Here is a 22,010-nt window from a genome sequence, read left to right as displayed (position 1 = left end):
ATAGATCACCGTAAATATCTCATTGGTAAATAAGTTCATATGTATATTTTTTTTTATTGGAGAACTATTTTTTTATTCCGACGAATTCACGAAAATTATATCGTAGAGCAAGGCCATGCCGAGCTTTGAAGGAGCAGTGCTTCAGCAACAGTTTTGTGTACATATGTTGAACTTCTTTTGCGCCGTATGTAGCCAACCCTTATAATTACCGGAGGTGCAGTTCATGCTTAAAACCGATCTTCCTTTACGTCTCGTAGTTTGGAGAGATGTTTGGTTTAAACCATGGTGGGTGACCAGACTGTGACGTTAGTGTGCGCTGAACAAATGCTGCTTTCTACTCAATGTTTTTTTTTATTAAAATATACCTGTAAAATCCCTTGAAGTATAACATCCCGTTGTTTTCAAGGGTATCCAGGGTTTCAAATAACACATACATAGCAAACGCGCAATGACGCACATACAAACATAACAAATGTATGCATGTTGAACTTATTACGTAATTAACCGTGCTAATCTACAACTTATACAGTACACATTTTACGCAATATCATATGCGTTTACGCAGTGACAGGAACTTGACAGCCGACGCAGCGCGGGCCAGTCGGGCGCACAGCACTCGTATGTGTGTGTCTCTTCACGTGTGGGGGCCTGTGTGCGTGCGTGTGCAGCTAGCCCGTAAAGGCCTCTCCATCGTGCTTATCAGCCGGTCCCAGGAGAAGCTGGAACGAGTGGCGCAGGAAATCCGTAAGTCTGCTCGGACGCCGTCAAATCCCGTCGCGACCGCTCGCCGTGTTCGCTTATGAGAAGGAGTACAGCGCATATATGTGTATCACTGTGTGGGGTGCATTAAAATATATCCGCGCATCCTTTTGCCAAGAACGTAGGATGCGGTTGCTAAACCAGGCATGGAAAATGAGTGCCACTTGGGTGCGAGCGTGCACGCACGCACACAGCCGAGATCTTTCCACGTCAACCAAATATCGCCGCTCGCTCTGCGAGTTAAGATAAGGCGTGTTAAGTGCCGGTGTCAATTGGTTGATGTGGAAAGGTGGACTGCGAATGATGCACAACAACTGGAGCTTGTCCCATCCTTCTCCAGGCAACACTAATGAGGGATTTGCTGTTTGGACGAGTGACGTCGCGGGTTAGAGCGTGCGGCTTGCAAGCAGGAGGGTCTGAGATGGCATGAATGAGTACCGCTTTGTGAAATCACTGCTGGTGGTGGTGCTGAAGGGGGCACGACGGTGGTGAGATGTTAACTCCGTTGCCTGGTATACAGGAGGTCGTGGGTTCGATTCCGACCCTGATGATGCCTGTGTATTTGGACTTTGCATGTTCTCTTTCTCGCCCCTTGGTCGCGTGGAATTATCTTTGGGTCCTCAAGTTTTTCCCTCCACATTTCCAAATGATAAGCCGCTTTCTTGAGCTATCATTTGTGGCTGGTCGCTTCTGAAAAAAAAGCTATATAGCTTAGGGTTCCTTGCCTGGTAAAATAAAAAATTGTTTCGTTTTTATTTTAGTTTGATCTATAGACTCGCCTCCGTAAAAAATTGGAATAAAAATCACGCGGAATTTTTATCACCGCCTTAAATTGTGTCCTGCACAATTCAGCACAAATTTGACGTTGCTATTTTAAGAGAGACGTGAGGCCTCACTTTAATTGAAGGATTAGTTTGCATGTGCCCATGTGTACAAGTGTATAATTGTGTATTGTGAGGGCCAGCTAATCTGACTTAGAAGAGCATTGCGTTTGTTGTTTTGCAAGGTCATGAGTTCTAATAGCATTCAGGGTTGATTCATCTCAACACCTTCGTCTTCCCAACTGCTCCAGGCGGAGCCGTCCTTAGGGTACACGGCGAATCAGGGTGACCGTTCCGGGCCCCGCACTTTGGGGGGCCCTGCGCTTCGATGTCACGGTGTCAGATGTAATACTTCCGGTTTAGTTTGAAGGCGCCGGGGCCCACGCAACGTGATTTGGCCTGGGCCCTGCACCCCCCCCCCCTGCTCCCCACCCCCCACTATGAATGGCCTTGCTAAAATGAGTCAAGCATCACCCTTTGAAGATGCACCGCTGTGTAAAATAAACAGTCGTTTCTGTAAACAATGTAAATTGTCCACCCTCCCATGAATGTGGGAATTGTTACCACATGAATTTGGACTTGACAGAAATGAGCAAAGCGGAATTCTTCAGAGTATGGGTGTAACGATGCATCGATTCATCATTGTTGATTTATAAGCTGTCACGCATCAAATTGCATGTGTAACAATCGATATTTTTTTTCATTCATATATGTTGTATGTACACCATTCGTGTGACCTATCCACCTACTAGAGGCCATTACATTCACTAGCATGTTGAAAGTAAACAATTTATTCTTGAGTAAAACAGTGATCCTGAATAATGACAAGTCATGGAATCGTGAAGGATTGGAAGGAAATCTCTGAACGCCCTACTCAAAAGCACTTGACATTTTGAATCGTGCGTCCGTCCAGCCATTTATTTTGCATCCACCATTCCTGTGTCTTTCACAATGTAGGGTTGGCGGACCTCTCATCGCAGACGTGGCAAGACTTTTAGCATCGTCGCTTATTTTTAAATACACCGGACACTCTTTCGCTCTAACGAGGCGGCACGGACAGTTGCGGAAAATACAACCGCGGCGTGACGGTCACGATCGCAGGCGCCGTTGATTCCCTCCGTCTAACAGCAAAATGAGCCGTGGACCAGAAGGCGTTTTTTTCTTTCTCAAGACGTGGATAAACGCGCGTGTACGCTAACGCGTGCACCCACCCACCCGCACGCCCATCCAGCCCTCCCTCGCAGTGACACGTGCACACGCCGCTGCTTGCAGCTTAAAGGAGGCGCGCGCTATTTTGAGTCACCCTGCATCTATTTAAAGCCGTGCGTGGGCAGACGTGAATCTGAAGTGCACACACGCGCACACAGATCTCGCGCAAAAAAAAAAAATCGCCCGTCGTCCTTCGCTGTTGCATTTAGAAACTATTTGTTTTGCGGGGATTATGTCCTGCCTCTTTGACTTGTGCTATTTTTGTAATCGGGCCACAAAGGTAAGGAGCTTTGCTGAAGGAGTTTCCAGAAATAGCTGCACGACATCACGTGAAGATTCTTCGGGCCCGTTTCTGTATTTCTACCCACGACTTCTTTATTTTTAGCTTTCTAATTTATTTTTGTATTCTCTTGTGCATTAATGTTTGGATGTCTGTATATATTTGTAACAAAGATCCCCAATATAGCCTTAACAGACTGTTGCGGCAAGTGCTGTTAGTGAGCACCTATGAAGGCTGGAACGGCACAAGAGGGGATGGGTGGCCAGCACCATGCCGAGCCATCTTTGTCTCTCTAGTGGTGATGTTTTACACACCGCACCAGGTACTCATTTGAGGCCGAGTCAACCTAGGGGAGGCCCAGGTCCGGTACAGATAATTATCGCAACTGGCGTTGGCCGAGAGCGGAAATCGAACTCGGGCCGCCAGGTACGTAGCGCAGCGCACTAACCGCTACACTACCGCTCCCCATATATCTGCACACACACAATTGCATACATTTTTGTTTCCTCATTAGTTTCGGATTTGTAATGGGTACTTGTTCTCTCCCAACCATATTATAACAACACACGCATAGTTTTTGCTCTTCTTTTCTTAGGATTTTCCGGCTTTCCCCATCTGTCTCACATTGAACCTAGCTCTAGCCGACCATTCCTTTTGCGTTCTCTCCTCCCCGCGACCTCGCAGCGACACTGTGTCTTGAGGCAGACGTGTCTCTCTCGCCGCATCACCCTGTGGCCCCCTTCATGCCCTTCCTGCCTGCCCGCTCGCCTGCCCAAGATAGTGTTTTATTTTTTCGAAGATGCGATCTTCTCCCCAGTCGCGGCGGTGACATACGCGCCCCCCCCCCCCCCCCCCCGCCAAAACGGTGACGCATGTCTTTGCCGGGAAATGCGGTGCCTCCGTGACAACTCTTATCACGCCCCCTCCCCCCCACATCTAATCGGTGACGCGGGGGGACCAACTGATTGACAGCAGACCGACGCACGAGCTACCGAGTTTTCCATACCTTTCCTGGTTTTCTTTGTTTTTCAATTCTAGTCACAACTGCGCACAAATTGTCCGGGAGATGACGTCTGTGTGTGGATATGTATATTGAACTTTTTTTGCACCGCACGTAGCCAACTGTGCTAATCGGAGATGACGTGTAAATGCGTGCGCAGGTGTGATCCGTTCGCTGAGATATTTTGCCGAATGTCCCCCACCGCGAAATCTCTCCCAACACGCCTTGGTGGCCTGTGTGCCTCGGCGCACTTCCGATTAGCACGGTCGGCTACGTACGGTGCGAAAGAAGTTCTACATACACAAGTTCGTACAGCGAGTCCTTGAAAACTCCCTTAATCCTGAAGGCTGGGCTTGCCCGATGCCCTTCTTGGCAGGCAATGCATTGTGATGTATTTAATTGCTAATCCAAAACTAAATTATACTTCTTTCCCACCCGTCTCCCCCCACAGCTTCATGCCGGTTATTCAATAATTCATCCGCAGCTTTATCTTGCTGGCACGGAATCATGGTGTGTCCTTTAAAGTAATACAATCGTCAACGCCGCCTTGCCCACGAACACCATTTTTTTTATTTGCGCATGTGTATGTTTGGGGGGTGAGGTAGCGTAGTGGTTAGTGCACTGCTACAAACCTGGCGACCCGAGTTTGATTCCCGCTCATGGCCAACACCAGTGACGATCATCTGAACCGGTACCTATTGTGATGTGTCAACATTGCTACAAGGGAGACAAAGGCCGACGGGCATGGTGCTGGCCACCCACCCCCTCGTGTGCCATGTTGGCCTTCATAGGTGCTCGCAAAAAGCACTTGTCCCAACAGTCTGTTAAGGCTACCCGGGGGATCTTTGTCTTAATAAATAACACACACACATTAGTTGTGTGGAAATAATTATAATATTGAGAGCACACAAGTCTTCTACAGGGACCCTTGTGACTCAATGTCAGGTTAATGAAACAATATGTGCAGTATAATTAGGTATTTTTGTTATGTATTTGGTATTTGAGTTTCAATTGAGTGCTAGAACAATCTTTGTTTAAAACAGATACGATCCATTTGAGACAGTTGTTTTCAAGGGGGCCCTGGAGTAACAGGAATTGAGGCAAATAAAGGTCGTGGTGAAGGGGTTGTGGAATACGTGCAGCCAAGAACACCTATATGCTCTTAATTATTATTTAGCTTGTTTACTCAAGAAAAGTTAGCTAGGTCTCAAGACTTTGGCAAGTTTTCGTAGTAGGTGGCCGAGTGACGATCGTTTACAAATTGCCAGTCACTTGTTAATTGTGAGTGCAGAATGACACACGCTCATTATTGTTGTCTTGCAAGAGCAGGGCGTGGTGGCACAATTCTGTGATTTGGCAATTTCGAGGCGCAGAGGTTGGCGAAACGCGTACATTTGTGAGATTTCCAAACCCGCAGGGTAGCCAGAGATCCTGCGTGTGCTCACCTTTGAGTGCCGTCTCTTATGTACAAATTCCCTGCAGTCACTGCATTTCCTGCCCCCCATACACAAAATGCTCATTAGGATTGGCCAAACATCTTAATGCAGGGCCCTCTTGGATATGAGTATTGAGGCTCGGTGCGAGGCATTTTTGGTAAAAAAAAAACCCATTGTATTATTGGGGTTGAGTGGTAGTAGAGTGTTTAGCGTGTTGTACTCTGATCCAGCAACCTTTGTTCGATTCCCTGACATGGCTGACATTAGTGGCGAGTGATATCTGAACTGTTCCTTGGACCCACTTTCTCTTCGCCAACCCGCACTGATCAGTGTCGTTATAAAAAACACAACCCTAGATGACTGAGGCCTTCATCCAGCAGTGGAATGATGAAAAGCTGTACATTATTGTATTATTATGTACACACCTATCAGTTAGAGCTGCATGTAATTTTCTATGTTAAAGCCGCCGCAGGACAATACTTGAATATTGATGACTAAATTAATGAACATAAAATATTGTAATCAATACAGGGCGTAATATTCTATGCGTTTTACAATCACACGGAAGGAAAAGGCAATGACTAATGCATGGGAGTCTTGACATCTAGCAGTGGACGGAAAATGGCCAACGCTTTGTGTGTGCCTTTAAACAGCACGGGGGAACCCTTTTGAAATGAAAGGTGACCGCAGCGTGCGGTGTTAAGTCAGGACCGCCGCGTGATGGCCGTGATTGCGGAATTGAACAGGGTAAAATTTCCAGCCCCTGCAATTGTTTCGCTCGTGCTAGAGCTGGTAGGAAAAGCAACCACTGGAGGGAGCTCAAGAGAGCCCCTCTCGAGAGGGGGTTGTTGGCTTAATCTCTTCCACACTTGGATTGAAGACCTGGCAGTACGCACACTTTAACGCACTACGCGTCAGCCGCCGATGGACCTGTGGTTTACCCATTTATACGCTCCACAATACAGGTTTTTTTTTTTGGGGGGGGGGTTAGATCGTGTACATATATGCACGCGTGTCGTTAAACCCGCCACCACCCGACACGGCCAACCATCAAGCTTCGTCGCGTTAACAGAACGTGCCAATTCGTTACTAGTAGAGCACAACTGTGTGTTGGAGAGCAAACCCACAACATTTACAAGTTATATGCTGCTGGGTGGACAGAGGCGGGTTGGATTCAAGAAACCCGCCCATTCTTCAACTGCCATGCCAGGAGATCAAATCGGAATCGGCGACCTCTGGATTGCAAATCCATGCTGCGAACCGTTACACGACGGCAACATGGATATTTTTAACTGCGCAACGCGGAGGGGGTTCCACCTCCTCGCGGGTGGGGGTGGGGTGGTGTGGGTAATAATTACGCATAATTACACAAATTAACATAATTTCGGATAAATTATGCAAATTTCTAATTTAATTTAATTTTCATTATTTTAATCAAATTTTCATAACCTACATATACAACAGAGGATTCCGTTATCCAGCAGTGGATTAAGAAATAGTCGACGCTCTCGCGTGCGCGCGCGCACACGATCTATTCAGCGGCGCAGGAATCCTCTTTAAATTAAAGCTTAGTGCGGCGTGCGCCCGTTAAGCAAGGAGCGTCGCGCGCACGGCAGCGAATGTGTGAATTGGACACAATAACGAAGCTATTATTAACGCGGCGGTGCGGTGGGCACCTCGCCGCCGAGACGAGATGAGAGCGCGGCTGACGCAAGTCGCCCCTCGCGGGGTTTCCCACAATGCCCGGCCCATCGCCATGGCAGCGCCGAGGGTTCCCCCCGTCCGACGGGCCCGGCCGGTTCCACGTGCTGCACAAAGCTGCGAATAGCAATGAGCTAGCGCCGCCGCATTAGCAATTCATGAACAACGCAACGGGCACCTCGCCGACGTTACCGCTAATTTTGATTGTCGACGAGCTAAACCGGTGATTCGATTTGATTTTGTATTTGTGCCCATATCGCTGATGAGATGGACACGTGCGCCCCTTGCTTTGTCCTTGCTCCGCCTCCCCGCCGCCACCGCCACCACGAAGCCTCCAAAGCACCTTGGCTCGCTGACTGACCCCAATGCCTCCGTTCAACATTGCCTTCCTTGCCACCACTCCCGTGCCATCCCATCCATTATCCCCTCCCCTCTCTACTTTTCACTCATCACCTCAACCCCACACCTTAAATGTCTCACCCACCCACCAACCTACCATCGCACCAACCCACCCACTTACTCACCTTATGCACTTAATCGCTCACCCACCAAACCATGTACCGAGTGGCTTGTCCTCATCACCCACCCACACACTCACCCACCCAACCGACCCGTCTATTGACTCACACCTCGCGCTCCCAACTCCCCTGAACTCTCCCCTCTAGTCCGCATCATTGCTCTCTCCGCTCACCTTTCCCCTCCACAATCTGTCTCCCAATCTGTGATAATTTTTTAACAGTGATGTTATTTTGGTTTGTGCTGTAACCACAACTGGGCATGTGAAACGGGCAGATAGATATACTCATTTCAAAAATATTTTTTTTAATCTAAAATGTTTTATACAATAAATGTTGCAAATTCACAAGTATTTTGTACATTTATAAAAGGGTGTTGTGCATTGTTTTTTTAGACATTTGATTTCTACTGAATTTAACAACTAAATCTTCCTTGAAACTGAGACTCCTGCTCTCAATGAGTGCATACCTCATTATAAACTAAGGCCATCTGTCTTTATACACGCACAGAATATCATATGCAAGTTTATCCACTTATGTAATTTTATCATGACGCATTAATGCAGGTAAGCCAAACCAGCCAAGGTTAACCTTGTGAGCAGTAACAAGCACTGAATATAAAGGCGCCTGTCGGCTCAGAGGTCGGAGCACTGAGCTAGCGCTGCTGAGATCCTGGGTTCGAATCCATGCAGCTCGCCAGCGCTTAAACCAGAACCTCAAGTGTAGTGAGTTGACGATGTGAGCCCGGTCACCGATGATCACATGCAAATAAACATCGTGTTTAAAATGTGGTTCTGCTCTTAAATTTGCTAAATTCCTGCCGTAGGAATTAAACATGTTGGTTTTACTGAACATTGTTGTCGGTGGCAGGACTTGGGGAAGTGCAGCGCCGAACTGTGTGGAACAGGTTTTACTTTACGCAGTCTCAGAGGTAGCTCCGACATCTGCTTCCATAGTCTACGAATGTCTTCTTAATCTCGTGACGTGACGTATTCATTGCACCCGTGTATTTCAGGTTAGAGCACAATCTCGATAAAATTGTTGAGGGCGGGAGAGGAGGGGGGGGCGGAAGACTTTACGAAGACACGCGTTAAATGTTCAACGAGTGCGGCTGCCAAAGCGTTCGCGGTCGAGTAACGGCGTTTACCGCGCAGGCGAAAGATTCAAGGTGGAGACGAAGACCGTGGCTGTGGACTTCACCGCGAGCGAGGAGATCTACCCCAAGGTGCTGGCCGCGCTCCGAGACCTGCCCGTCGGGGTTCTGGGTGAGAGTCTCTGCTGCCCCAAGAGGATGCAGCGCTCGCAAATCCCTTTCTGTGTCGGCTCTCGTCGATACTAAAAGGATCGACAGGTTGGAAAGTTGGCAAAACAAAGGCGCAATCGGTGTCTGTTTTATTGAAAAAAAAAACCACTCGACACATTAATTGAGAAACACTGCCTTAAAATATATATATAACTAGCTTTACTACCCGGTTTCGCCCGACACTTGGATTCTTGTCTTGGATGAATACACGGCCTACGCGGAGGGTTGGGGGGAATGTGTGACGTCAGCAGGCACACTGCGTAACGCTGCCGCATGCGGGTGACATCACAGATGTGACGTCGCCGCTCACTTGCCATGCAAATTATATCCATTATTGCGCCCCCCCCCCAATTTTTTTTTCCAAAGTTTCTTTTTATACTTTTTGCATTGTGTACAGTCTGGAAGCTACCCACATGCCAAATTTCAAGTTTGTTGCATGTCGGGAAGTATGCTAAACATTTCGAACAGACACACATTCACAAATTTCCCTATTATATATAGATGGGCATCGTTCTAGGCAATGGCCCTTCCATATTGATACATCATTTCTGATCATGGTCCTGGTCTGTTGTGTGATGCTTGGTCCTCAGTGAACAATGTGGGGATCTCCTACACCTACCCTGAGTACTTCTTGGACATCCCCAATCTGGACGATGTAAGTTACTCAACAGCTGGAATACAGAGTCAATCAACTCGTAGATATTCATCGACGTATTCATTTTACGAATAGTACAGCGCAGCACGAGGGATAGCGATAGCATGGAGAGGCCTCTATGCAGCACAGGATGGGCAATGAATGATGATGTACGTATGTTCAACTTGGTTTGCACGGGACGTAGCCAACCCTGCTAATCGGAGGTGTGCAGGGGAAGGACAACAAACCCAACACGAGAAGCAGTTTTAAGTAAATTAGTTTTCAATCTTGATAATGCTGCTGATAACGATGATGCTGTTTATGATCACAATGGTATGCCTAATCGAGTTACCTAATCACCAGCAAAGCAGTGTTACATGAAATTAACACGCATTTTTTTGTGTGTTTTAACGCACTTGTGTTCATCGTCATTCCTCCGTGTTGTCCTGCAGATGATCAAGAACATACTGAACGTGAATGTCTTGTCTGTGCTGAAGGTGAGTTGGACCTTTCGCAAACTGTCACGCACAGGCCTCCTTGCTCCACCCTCGGTGGTTTGAGAGGTGAAACTGGGACATCTAGTGGCGGCTGGACATAATAGCTTGCATTCTGTGATAACGTAGAATAATATTGCAGGGTGTTTCACAATGATGGACCCAATTTCAAAGCAGTATATTTCACGATGGCAACATGTTACAATTACACAAGTTACAAACGATTTAATGAGTTATCAAGTTTTACTAACCATTTTATAAATGCCCTATGTGCCGTCCACCTGCTGTACGGACAACATCGAGACGATAGTTGAATTCGTCCCAAACGCCTCTCCAAGTGTCTTCTTCCACCAAAGTCACCGCTGCCATGATTCTGTTTTTGAGGTCATCCAGATTAGTCGCTAATGGTGGCACAAAAATACGGTCTTTGACGTTTCCCCACAAGAAAAAAGTCGTAGGGATCTTGGGGGCCAAGAGTGTAGCGCCAAGTCTTGGGGTTCCGTGGCGACCTATCCAACGTTGAGGCAGTGTTGTCTTGCGAATGACTGAGGCTAGGGGCTGTTTGTGCGCTGGGAGAGGCATCTAGCGGTAATCATTTGAAATTCTATGCCCCCCCCCCCCTTTCAAGTGGCAAGAGTTTCATTCATGGGCGGTTCGTGGCTGCAGAGATAGAGCAACTTTAAATCGGGTCCATGTTTGTTAAATACCCTGTAAATTAAACTTTTAAACCAATAATTTGCCAGGTAAGGCCCCTGAGCTATTTATTATACAGCTCTTTTTCAAAAGTAACCTGGCCACAAATGCTAGCCCAACGAAGTGGCTTATCACGTGGAAATTTATAGCGGCCAAAATACTCTAATAAATCGCACAGTTATTCTAAATGTGGAGGGGAAAAACAGAGGACCTGGAGAAAAATCCACGCGACCACGGGGAGAGAGAGAGACACGCAAACTCTACCACGTGAGATGGTCTTGTACTGTGGCGACGCTCTGTGTTCTGTGACGAGCTGGGGGGTAATGCGAAACCCAGGTGTCATAGGTTCACGGGGATCTCGGAACCGTGGTGACGCTTTCGATGGTGGTTCATTGAACTCCGGTTCTCCATTCGATAGCAAATTAGGTCGTCGCTCGCTGCACGTGCCTCAATATCACTAGAACAGTAGCTACCGCCGTGACATCGAGAGCGCTCGTTAATCAGCATGCCGTCACCTGGGGACGTGCACGCGTTTACATGTACAATTTACATTTGCGTATTATTCAAACGTTGAACGATTGCTCTGCATGTCACGTGCAACACACGTTGTGCACACACTTACGAGATCTCAATTTTAATTCGGATCGGTGCTCGACGTCACGTGGAGCTCACTTCGCAATCGGTAGCCGTGTGCAGCGTTGTAATTGCTTACATTTGTATTTTAACAGATCTAAATTGGTAGACGTGAAAAGACACACCGTGGTGGGCTGTGAGGACTGGAGTTTTGAGAAATCCTACTTTTGATTCCTACCATGAGTTGTGGGAAGGGCGTTGCGTGATAATGCTACCGATGCTCCCGTGAGCCATAGGTATGGTGTAACGGTACTACATCAACCTCAACTCTGGGAATCTCCCTCGTCAGGGGTGCCGATATAGCGACATGTTATTTCCATTTCCTGGCATGCAAGAGGTTGTGGGTTCGATCCCGACCCTAATGCCTGTATATTTGGAAGTTTGCATGTTCTTCCCGTGGTGTCCGGGTCCGCTGGTTTTTCCCTCCACGTTTAGAAACATGCGTTTCTTCATTGGCTACCGGGTCAAATTCCGAGTGAATTTTAAGATAGTGCTATTAACCTATTTAAAAGGGCTCACCCCATATTACTTTCACGGACTCATACATTTGTATATTCAAATCAAGGTCCTTAAGATCTGCTGATCTCCAACTGCTCAGCACTCCCAGGTCTAGGTTGCGCTCTTTTGGCAATTGGGCTTTTGTTAGCGTGGCACCCAAGCTATGGAACACTTTGCCACTTTAAATCAGGAAATCAGAGTCGGGAGATATATTTAAATCTGCTTTGAAAAGCCATCTCTTTAAATTGCCCTTCCCTCTTTAGTTTGGTCGGTTCCCCTGGTTCTGTTTTTATTTCCTGCTTTCCATGCATTGTGAATTTGGATCACAGGATGGAATGCACATTATAAATTATAATGATTATATATTTCCACTTGATAAGCCGCTTCATCGCTTCTGAAAAAGAGCTGATAACTCAGTGGGCTTTACCTGGTAAGATAAAATAGATAAATCTGCGACCACAACAAGTCCCAGTTGGCGCTGGGAGGAGGTCTCATTCTCAAATTTACTGCCGGTGCAATTTGTTGTCTCCCCTCTGAAAGTCTTGAGATGTGGTCACATTTCGATGACTTACACCTATGAAGAATTAACCATGCATCACACTCCGACCATTTCTCTATGCCTATCACCCTGAATGCTCCCAATCTTGTCTACTCAGAAGCTAAGCAGCGTGGAGTCTTATTAATACTTTGATGGGTGACCATTATGGCTTGCCACGTGTTGTAGGTGTTGTGAAGCTGTGAGTTGACCAAGGGGTGGCACTGCTGAGCGTTACCCCCTCCGCGTATCTGTGGGGTTTTGATGGATTCTAAGTTTTCTTCCCACTCGGAAGTCAAATAGAAATTGGCCAAACATTTCAGTGAGATGTTATTGAGGATTGCGGAAAATAATTAGCATTAGATGCCTGATTAATCTGACGTGTGTTTGTTTTACTACAAATACAACTCAGGTTCCTGGGGCCATTTCTAGGCAGAGGTCCCAGAGACAATGCTTTTCATAATGTGGCTGACACGATATTAATATGGCATCTTTTTGGCCATGTATAAAGCAGGGGTGTTTTTTTTATTGTATGCTGACTTGTTCAGTGTGCCCAACTAAACAATACGGTATAAGCTTATCGACATCGGTATGTGGTAGTAGATAAGTGCATTTTGACGGTATGTTCCCTGCAATGGAGATGTAGCACAGTGGTTAGAGCACTGCACTGTTAACTAGGCGATGTGAGTTCTATTCCCGGCCACGGTCAACATGAGTGGAGAGCCATACCTTAATCGGTCACGAGTTCCCCCCCCCACCCACCCCTCGCTCACTTGGCACTTTCCAGCAACGTAAACACGTGGTCAAACACCTCCACGATTGACACGGCGGCATGGGGAGATCTTCATCCAGCGCTAGATTCGGAAAGAACGCTATCTAAATTCCTCGAACAACGTGTGACGTTTTAACGCCACTCCCGTTTCCCCATCGGCTGCAACCAGAGAGGCTCCTTTACTGGAGTTATGCCGACAGTTAAACAGCCTTGCTTACATCGCCGCCGTGCATTGTAATGACATCGAGGATCGGGTGATTCACCGAAAGAGGGTTTTGAGCGTTAAGCAGCGCATGAATAACACACCGCACACACGCTCTCAAGGCTTTTGAGATTTTTCAATTTGGCCGTGTGTCAGCGCTGTTGTAATTGGAGTTACCCACAAGTGTTCTCATTGTTACTCACCAGATGACTCAGATCATCCTGCCGGGAATGCTGGAGCGGTGAGTCAACCACGTGCACGCGCACACGCGCGCTTCCTGGCCTCGCTGCTGCGTGCGGTCATTTCTGCCCTGGGGTAGCCTCACGCCGCCACCTCGCACGCTCGACAAGCGCGTGGTGAAGTTTGGCGGCAGAGCGCCGTGCTGCTGCTGCTGCTGCTGGCGAGGTTTTGTTTTAAAGCGTCGTCGGTGGCGGCGTGATAGCACCCCCCCATACGCGCCCAACGCACGAGCGCCAGTCCAGCTCGAGCTGTATCCGGCTCTTGTCGCCAACTCGCAAATTCTGGGAAGATAAAACCCGGGAGCTCCCTTCCACGCTTAAGTTCTGTCCTGCACTGAAAAGAATATGCAGTGGAAAACAATCAAGTGTCTGTTATCTTGTCGGTAACTTGCCTTGCGCGTCTCCCCTTGAGCCGTGTCTGACATGATTGTGAAGCTTCAGTATTGAGCACTCGAGGGACGTCTGGGCATTGATAAATGAAAACATGTGAAATCATGACACAGAGTGCGAATGTTCACTGTCTTTGAGATTCTTTGATGACTTGGTCATGAAATCGGTGAAAATTACCTTCAGGAAATGATGGAAAAACTTAACTAAGAATGCCGCAAAGTGGGAGCTCGAGATAAATGAGCAGACATTTGTTCGTGGTACACAACTGCGCTACGTATCAGGGTGTGGGCACGTAAGGGTCAGGATAAAAAATTGATATGAAACAAAGCAAGTTGGCACGCTTTTGGAAAACGGAACTTGCATGATGGCAAGCAACAAACCAAAATAACGAGTGTGGCAGCAGTCATGAGTTTGATTCCGAACCACAGCTAATGCCAGTGCCGAGTGAAATGTGGGGGATGCCGAGGAACTGAAACCAGTGCCGGACACGTGCCGCCTTCAACCACCACTGGCAAGCGTGGTGAAACGTGGTCACACGACACCCAAACGTCCCCCCATACCTTTGGGGAGAAACCCTCACCCGGTAACCTCCCTCTGTGCCTGCCCTTTGCAGGAAGGGCGGCGTCATCATAAACATCTCGTCGGGGTCTGCCCTGTTCCCCGTGCCGCTCCTGTCTCTCTACTCCGCCACCAAGGTGAGAGGCAAACTTGCTGCGCTTTTGCATTTTGCGCGCGTCTTCATGCGCCGTGTGTGTGTGTGTACATACGTTGAACTTCTTTCGCACCGTTGTGTAGCCAGCCGCGCTCGTCGGAGGTGTGGGGAGGAATGACAACAAACTAAACGCAGTGAGAAAAAGTGTAAATGTAGCACACATTTACACTTTAGCTTTTTGGCTTTGGTTCGTCCTATATTTACACCCATGACGACAAGCCTCTGCTTGGCACCAACCCGCTATGATTATCGTGGTGAAGTGTGGTCAAACAACCCTCAGGACAGACGTGGAATGGTGAGGTCTTCAGCGAGCATTGGATGTACATTTGTTTTATTATTTCTTGTTGGTAACGAGACCCTTTTAAACAATCTTTGTTGATTTTTAATAACTTTACAATCTTCATCGGGATATTTAAACTGTACAATATTTGTTGGCACCCTAGGTTTCTCTCAGTGGGCTCTCCTAATTAGTTTGTGTTTTGTATGTCCTGTTTGCATCGATAGTTGGGAATAGGATTCACACATTTAGTCACTATCCAAGTGGGCTTTGCTCTTGTCTGGAAATGCATTCCCCTTTCTGGAGGCTGGAAGGTTTTTGGCTTTCGTGCCACATTTTGTTGTGGATGCTGTTTACATTTTTTATTCTGGATGTTTTTCTTTCAAAGAACTGAACGTTTTAGAAAACTTGCACTTGGCTTGAGGTCACATGGACTTTTTGTGCTGTAATTGGTTGTGTGAATGTGGCGGCGGTGGTGGTGGTGGTGGTGATGATGTGGGGGAGAGCGGTGGCGTAGCGGATAGCACTCTGCGCTACCAACACTGGCGGCCCGAGTTTGATACCCACTCATGGCCAACACCAGTGATGATTATCTCAACTGGTCCTAGGCCTCCCCTAGGTCGTATGTATCTGTGTTGAATTTCTTTCGCACCATACATAGCCAACCGAGCTAATCGGAGGTGCAGGCGACTTAGCCTTAAATGAGTACCTGGTGCGGTGTATAAACATCGCCACTAGGGAGACAAAGGCGGCCGGGCGTGGTGCCGGCCACCGCCCCCCCCCCCTTCGTGTGCCATGCCGGCCTTCATAGGTACTACTCGCTAACAACACTTGCCCCAACTGTCTTTATTGGTGATGATGATGTGAGTTGCCGCATTGGTGTGGTGCCGTCTCCGTCTACAACCTCTTCTCCCTTCTAGGTGTTTGTGGATTTTTTCTCTCGGGGCCTCAACACCGAGTACAAGTCCAAGGGCATCATCGTCCAGGTGTGTGCGTGTGCGCGTCTTCCCACATCTCAATCTGACCCTGCAGCTTGGCACCAGTAGTGTCATGCTAGCTTTTTTTTTCCGTGCAAACGGCACTCGTTTGTAATCGGATAACATCCTTGCAGCGTCGATGACCATTTCACTCGGAACGTTCTTGTCAGATCTCGGAAGCTAAGAATGATTGAGCGTGAACGGTGCTTGAATGGGTAACTTCGATGTACGAATAGGTTTTTCGTCGGGCTGTGAGGCTTCACTTTTGGGCAGCAGACAGCAGCGTAGCAACATCCGTTGCTGCGCTGTACCTGTACGCTCCCACGCCTTCACCAACCCGCATTGGCCAGCGTGCCGAAGTATGGGTCGTGTAACCCTGACGACGCATGCAACGTGGGGAGGTCCTCAAGCCAGCAGTAGGTTGACAGAGAGGACTGCACGTGTACGTGTGTAGCGGGTGAATAACAAAGTCAATAACAATGTGATGGTGTTTGGGCGATCGAGCACTTGCGATGGGCGTGGTTGGCTACGTCCGCTGCGAAAGAAGTTCAACACGCGTACGTACATTGGCGACCGACAACAAAATGTTCAGTCGAAACAATGTTTTATTCCCAGAACTGAAATTTAGCCAATTTAAGAGCAGAACCAAATTTAACACGATGTTTAGTTGCATGCAGTCATCGCTGACCGGGTTCAAAACCATCAACTCGCTCCACTTGAGAATTGGGTTTAGTCACTGGCGGCTGCCTGGATTTGAACCCAGAACCTCATCGCCGCCAGCTCGGCGTTCTGATCTGAGCTAATCTGGTCACCTCTGCCCGGCAGCGTCTTGTTGCAGGCGTGTCGTTGTTGTTGTTGTTGTTGTCCAGTTGCTAACGTTGTTGTTGTTGTTGTTGTGGCCGTGCGGAACACAGAGCGTGCTCCCGTTCTACGTCAAGAGTAACATGTCCAGGATCCAGCGGGCGACGCTGAACATGCCGGAGGCGGAGACGTTTGCGTGTTCCGCGCTGGCCACCGTGGGACGGCAGAGCCGCACCTACGGATATCTGCCTCACGCGCTGCAGGTGAGCACGGCAGCGGCGTACAAATCGGGAGATGAACAATCGTGTGCATTTAGGCGTGGGTTTTGTGAGGCTTTCCATCACTCGCTTGTCCATGGAAGTAGTTAATTGCCGATTATTTAATTAGGTTCCGCGCAAATAGATGACGTAAGACAGCAATCGTCATCATCATCGTCGTCGTCACGATCCATGAGCAGATAGCCTGTTAGGTGTCCACTTCACATTCCGTCATTTGTTTGCACTCTCCTCTGTCTTGTGCCAATACGCTCAAGCAGTGCACTTCTTTCTGACACCCATCTCTTACGTCATCGTCAAGCCATTCTCTGTTACACAGAGCACGGCAAACTTTCTACATTTTTATTCCGACTTCCTGGATTTCGCCCTGATGATGTTTGGAACAAAACGTCGTATCTGATCGCTAAACTTGGTCGTGAGACTCTTCTTAGACTTAACGATGAGCGAGCTGAAACGATAACAATCAGAGCGTCGGTAAACGCACGCTCGCGTGTGAATTTCATTTGTTTGGCTGTGTCGGGTGGTGAAAAGTCTTTACTACATAACATTTGCAGAGATGATTACGTGGCCTAAACCAAAGTTTAATTACGAATCGTAACTGATTTAACGTGTTGAATTGTACAGTAGTACTAATGTTCAGCCTTAATTCACGTCTTTGCTCCTCTTGAACAATGCACATATACATGTTTTACATTTGACGCGAGTCACGTGGGTGTCGCCAACGACGACGATTCCGATGAGGTTGGGAGTCGCGATGTGGACGGTGACTGTGACGTTTACGATTGTGACGGAACGTGGCGATTGTGACGATGTCCGTTGACCGCAGCAACGTCCACGTGTGTTTTGCATCGACGTTTGTCATGACGCAGGCGACTGGGATGTTGGTGATCGTAATGTGGTCATTGACTGATGATCATGATGATTGTGATGAGGTGGCGAGATGTTAACTACCTCGCCTGGTATGCAGGAGGTCGTGGTTTCGATCCCAACCCTGACGCCTGTATATTTGGAGTTTGCCGCGTCTCTCTCCCCGTGGTCGTGCGGATTTTTCTCCGGGTCCTCCGGTTTTTCCTTCCACATTTAGAATTATCATACGTTTTAAGTATTTGGCTGCTATACATTTCCACACGATAAGCCAATTCGTTGAGCTATCATCTGTGACCAGGTCGCTTGTGTAAAAGAGCTATCCACCTCAGTGCACCTTACCAGGTAAAATAAAAAAAATTGTTTCGTAAAAAATAGTTTAGTTTGATTTGTGAGGAGGTGATGAGTGTGGTGAAACATGCTGACGATTTCCGGTCACGGTGTCTCTCCCCAGGCTTGGCTGTCTAACATGGTGCCCACGTGTCTGGCTATGAAGACGATACTCAAACTGAACCAGGGCATACGCGCTCGCTACCTCAAGAAATACGGGAAGAAGTGATCAGCACCACGGGGCTAGCCAAAATAGTCCTGCACACACACGCACGCACCCCTCTGCCTGCCGTTTCATAGCGACTTATGTTCAAAAGTGGAGAGCGTCAACTTGTGCGTGGAGGAGTTGATTATCATTTAGTTTCTCCTTCAAACGTTTCAGTTTAGTTTTTTTTTCTTTCGAGGGTAATCCAACGACGGATACGGAGTAGACAAAGACAGGCAGACACCGACAGTAAAAAAATAAACTATGCAGTACAGATGAGATGGTACAAGTAAGACAAAAACAATTGATTATTTGATGGAATCGCGACCCCTCCAATATTTACGTTTCTTGGCAAGACTGTGGATTGGTGAATAGTTACATTCCTAGGAGGGACAGCGCTGGGAACGTGTGAATGAGTTAGGTGCTTCTATCGCACGCTTGATTTGCGCCGCGATGCGTGTGCGCTTGCGTTTACGTGTTGTTGTATTAGAACAGGTAGTCAGTCATAGCACTTGCCCCTTATCATCTGCAAGGCTACCTTGGGGGAATAGGAGTTTGTCTTCTATTTTGGGGCTTTGGTTTCTGCTAATTGTGGTGTTGGTTTTAAAGCTAAACATTTGAGCTGCATTGCACTATTAATCAACCGGTTATTCCACTCGCTATGTAATTGTGCTTCTGTAGTGAGAATTAAAGTGTTGCGCTACCACCATAGTTGAATCACAGCTTTGGTTAACGGCAACGTGGGATAACCGCCGCTTTGGATGACTTAAAATAGTGGGCGAGCGATTTGTGAGACTGAAACGTAAAAAAATAAAAATTGATTTCATTTAAGCGACGCAAATGCCTTGTCATGGGAGGCGAACGCTTTGTGCGTTGTCCAGAGTTTAAACTTTGGGGGCTTCCGCAGCCGCAGCGTTGTGCACTTGGGCAAGCTCGGGGGAATGGTTTACGAGTCGTGCGGCGCGTGTGACGGCGGCAGGTGTCGCTGGAGGAAACTATAAAGTCGCGTTTTTGTGTGTGTGCCGGATGCGGTGATTGGCGGCGGTAAAAGTAAGACTGTGTCGGTTTGTTTTGTGCAGCCGGTGCGGAGTCGAGGGGAATTAAAAGATCGTGGATTGAAATGATTCGGTTTGTTTTACGTGGGTGAGAAACAATTGAGCCTCGAAGCTGATTTGCAAGCATGACTTGTTGGGGGTAGACCTTGGTGGGGAAAAAAAAATAAGTTACAGCAAATCGTTAACATTGCAGACACCGAGGAAGGAAATGCATTTGAAGAATTTAAACATAAGAATAGGTTTTACCCTTCGTGGCAATCAAATAGCGGGTGTTAAGATGTTCAAACACCAAATATCAGCCTTTTTGCAAGGAATCAAGTTCGCATTAACCACACGCAGTTCTTGCGGTGAACATGCAAACACAAACATGCTGTGATAATATATTGGCATTGTCTATTGAGGCATCTGATTTTATTGCCAGGTAGGGTAAAAACCTTTGATACTGGCAAAAAGGTCCCATTTTGAAGCATTTGAAGAAATTCACCGTTCAAGTGCAAGCACCATTCAAGTATCACTGGCAGCAGCTAATGCAGAAATGTAACCCTAACTGACGCGGGGAGGTTCGCTTGTGAATCGCTCCTGCCCAAATTGTGAATTTACGGGGAATCGTCGAGTTTTCTTTAAATTTATATCTAAATATTGATGTAGTGGAAACTGGCAGGATATTAGCACACCTCTTGGGAGGTGAATTTTATAGTGTGCCTATATAGTGCTTGTGGTGACCTTTGCATATGATGGACAAATAAAATTCCTGCTGATTGCCTAATCATGTCCAGCTGTGCTTATATCCGAAGTTTAGGAAATTGCCCTTTGCCCCCCCCCCCTCACTTTGTTATATATGGACTCCTTTACTTACGAACGAGTTAGGTTACAGAGGTCTGTTCGTAAGTCGATTTTTCCGTAAGCCCAACTTTACTCCCGTCAATTCCAAACGTGCTGTACGGCGTGTACACTAAACACGGGGAATGGCTTTAAAAGTAAAATCCCGTAGATGTAGATGCCACTGGTTGTTCATGTTCTGCAGGTGTAGAAGCCACCACCGCCATCTGTTGCACGGCTGTTGGCAACTGGACACACGGACATGTTTGTTCGTATCTCTGAAAGTTCGCAAGTCGAATGTTCGTGAGCGGAGGAGCCCTCTCCATCCTGTGGACTCTCGACGCAGTTGTACCGCCTACGCACCTTGCCTCCACCGACAAACCCACAGTACTGAGCTACGCGAAGCACTAAAACCGTGGGCTGGATTCACTCGCCCTTGCTGGCTTCACCTGGGTAGAGGAGGAAAGTTCACTTTTGCCTGATGTTTTGATGAAAACCTTCCAATCAATGCCTTCGTCGCCAATGATGGACAAAAAAAACCTGTCCCGAGTTTTTATTTTGGCCGTTTCAGCGGCATGCGAACCAGGCTCAAAATCTGAATATTTATCCTGGAGGAATCCGATGAGCTATAAAGCTCTCTTTCACAGATGTCCAGAACGTTACAACAACAAACAATAAATTTTTTAATATGAATGCAAAGTATAGGAAAGGTAAACAAATCACGTAAATAAATATACACAGTGGAATGTAGCCAGTGGAAAACATTTTTGTGTCGTGTGCCCCCTTGGTAACCCGTCGCCCTCCTCCAGGGCACTCATCAAGTCTGTCTCGGCCAGGAGGCGGCTCTTGCCAATGAAGGTTGAACTCATTTCTTTAGAACTGCGTTTAGTTTGTCGTCCTTTCCCCCCCCCCCCCCCACATGCGATTAGCACGGTTGGGTTATGTACGGTGCGAAAGAAGTTCAACATTCAACATACATCATGGACAAGTCTCACTTCGCACTCATCACGCACAAAGTGCCTGCCACGAATGTACCACAATACTTTGCCGATGTCGTTAAGGAGCATAAACCATCACGCGAACTGCGCTTATCCTCGCAGCAGCTGCTTGTGGCTCGCCATCAAATCGAAGGCGGTCACCGCATCCCGCGTGCTTTCGGATGCGCTTCTGCGGCCGTCTGGAACGCTCTTCCGAAATTAGGAATTCACAGGAGCTATGCGCTTTTAGGTTTAGTTTGAAAATTCATTTCTTTAGAACTGCGTTTTGTGTTTAGTTTCTTGTCAATCCCTCGCACCTCATATTAGCAGGGTTGGCTACGTACGGTGCGAAATAAGTTCAACGTACAGCAGCAGTACATACCTCGCCCGGCAAAAAGAGTCCGGTTGCTGCTGAGTCGATGGCGCCCTCTTGTGGAGGACGAAGATTTAAAGGGTGGCAGCGGTTTCCGATCGTGACGAGCGGGCTTGGCGTGTCGCCTAGGAAACACAAGGCTCACTTTCCCTCGTGTCCGCTTAGCCGGGAAAGCCTCGCCCACTCTCAAGACTCATGTACACGTGTAGGCTGCCTCGGAATGTGTTGGCG

At 47.6% G+C, this 22,010-nt stretch overlaps 1 protein-coding gene across 1 annotated transcript in view; it reads left to right on the top strand.

The window, feature by feature from the left end:
* Window positions 1-20,376, top strand: part of HSD17B12 (hydroxysteroid 17-beta dehydrogenase 12) — a 34,658-nt gene extending 14,282 nt beyond the window's left edge. The window contains exons 3-11 of the mRNA XM_032949279.2: window positions 669-744; window positions 8,876-8,986; window positions 9,615-9,679; window positions 10,111-10,155; window positions 13,692-13,726; window positions 14,728-14,809; window positions 16,024-16,089; window positions 16,995-17,144; window positions 18,475-20,376. Coding sequence (XP_032805170.2) covers window positions 669-744; window positions 8,876-8,986; window positions 9,615-9,679; window positions 10,111-10,155; window positions 13,692-13,726; window positions 14,728-14,809; window positions 16,024-16,089; window positions 16,995-17,144; window positions 18,475-18,579 — 735 coding nt within the window. The 3' untranslated portion in view covers window positions 18,580-20,376. The remainder of the gene's footprint in view (window positions 1-668; window positions 745-8,875; window positions 8,987-9,614; window positions 9,680-10,110; window positions 10,156-13,691; window positions 13,727-14,727; window positions 14,810-16,023; window positions 16,090-16,994; window positions 17,145-18,474) is intronic.
* The last annotated feature ends 1,634 nt before the right edge of the window (window positions 20,377-22,010 follow it).

This window comes from Petromyzon marinus, chromosome 7 (assembly GCF_048934315.1).
Source record: "Petromyzon marinus isolate PM22_M1 ecotype Great Lakes invasive population chromosome 7, UKy_Petmar_22M1.pri1.0, whole genome shotgun sequence".
NCBI classification, from domain to species: domain Eukaryota; kingdom Metazoa; phylum Chordata; class Hyperoartia; order Petromyzontiformes; family Petromyzontidae; genus Petromyzon; species Petromyzon marinus.
The sequence above is the reverse complement of the archived record's forward strand: the minus strand, read 5'-3'. Positions and strand labels throughout refer to the sequence as shown.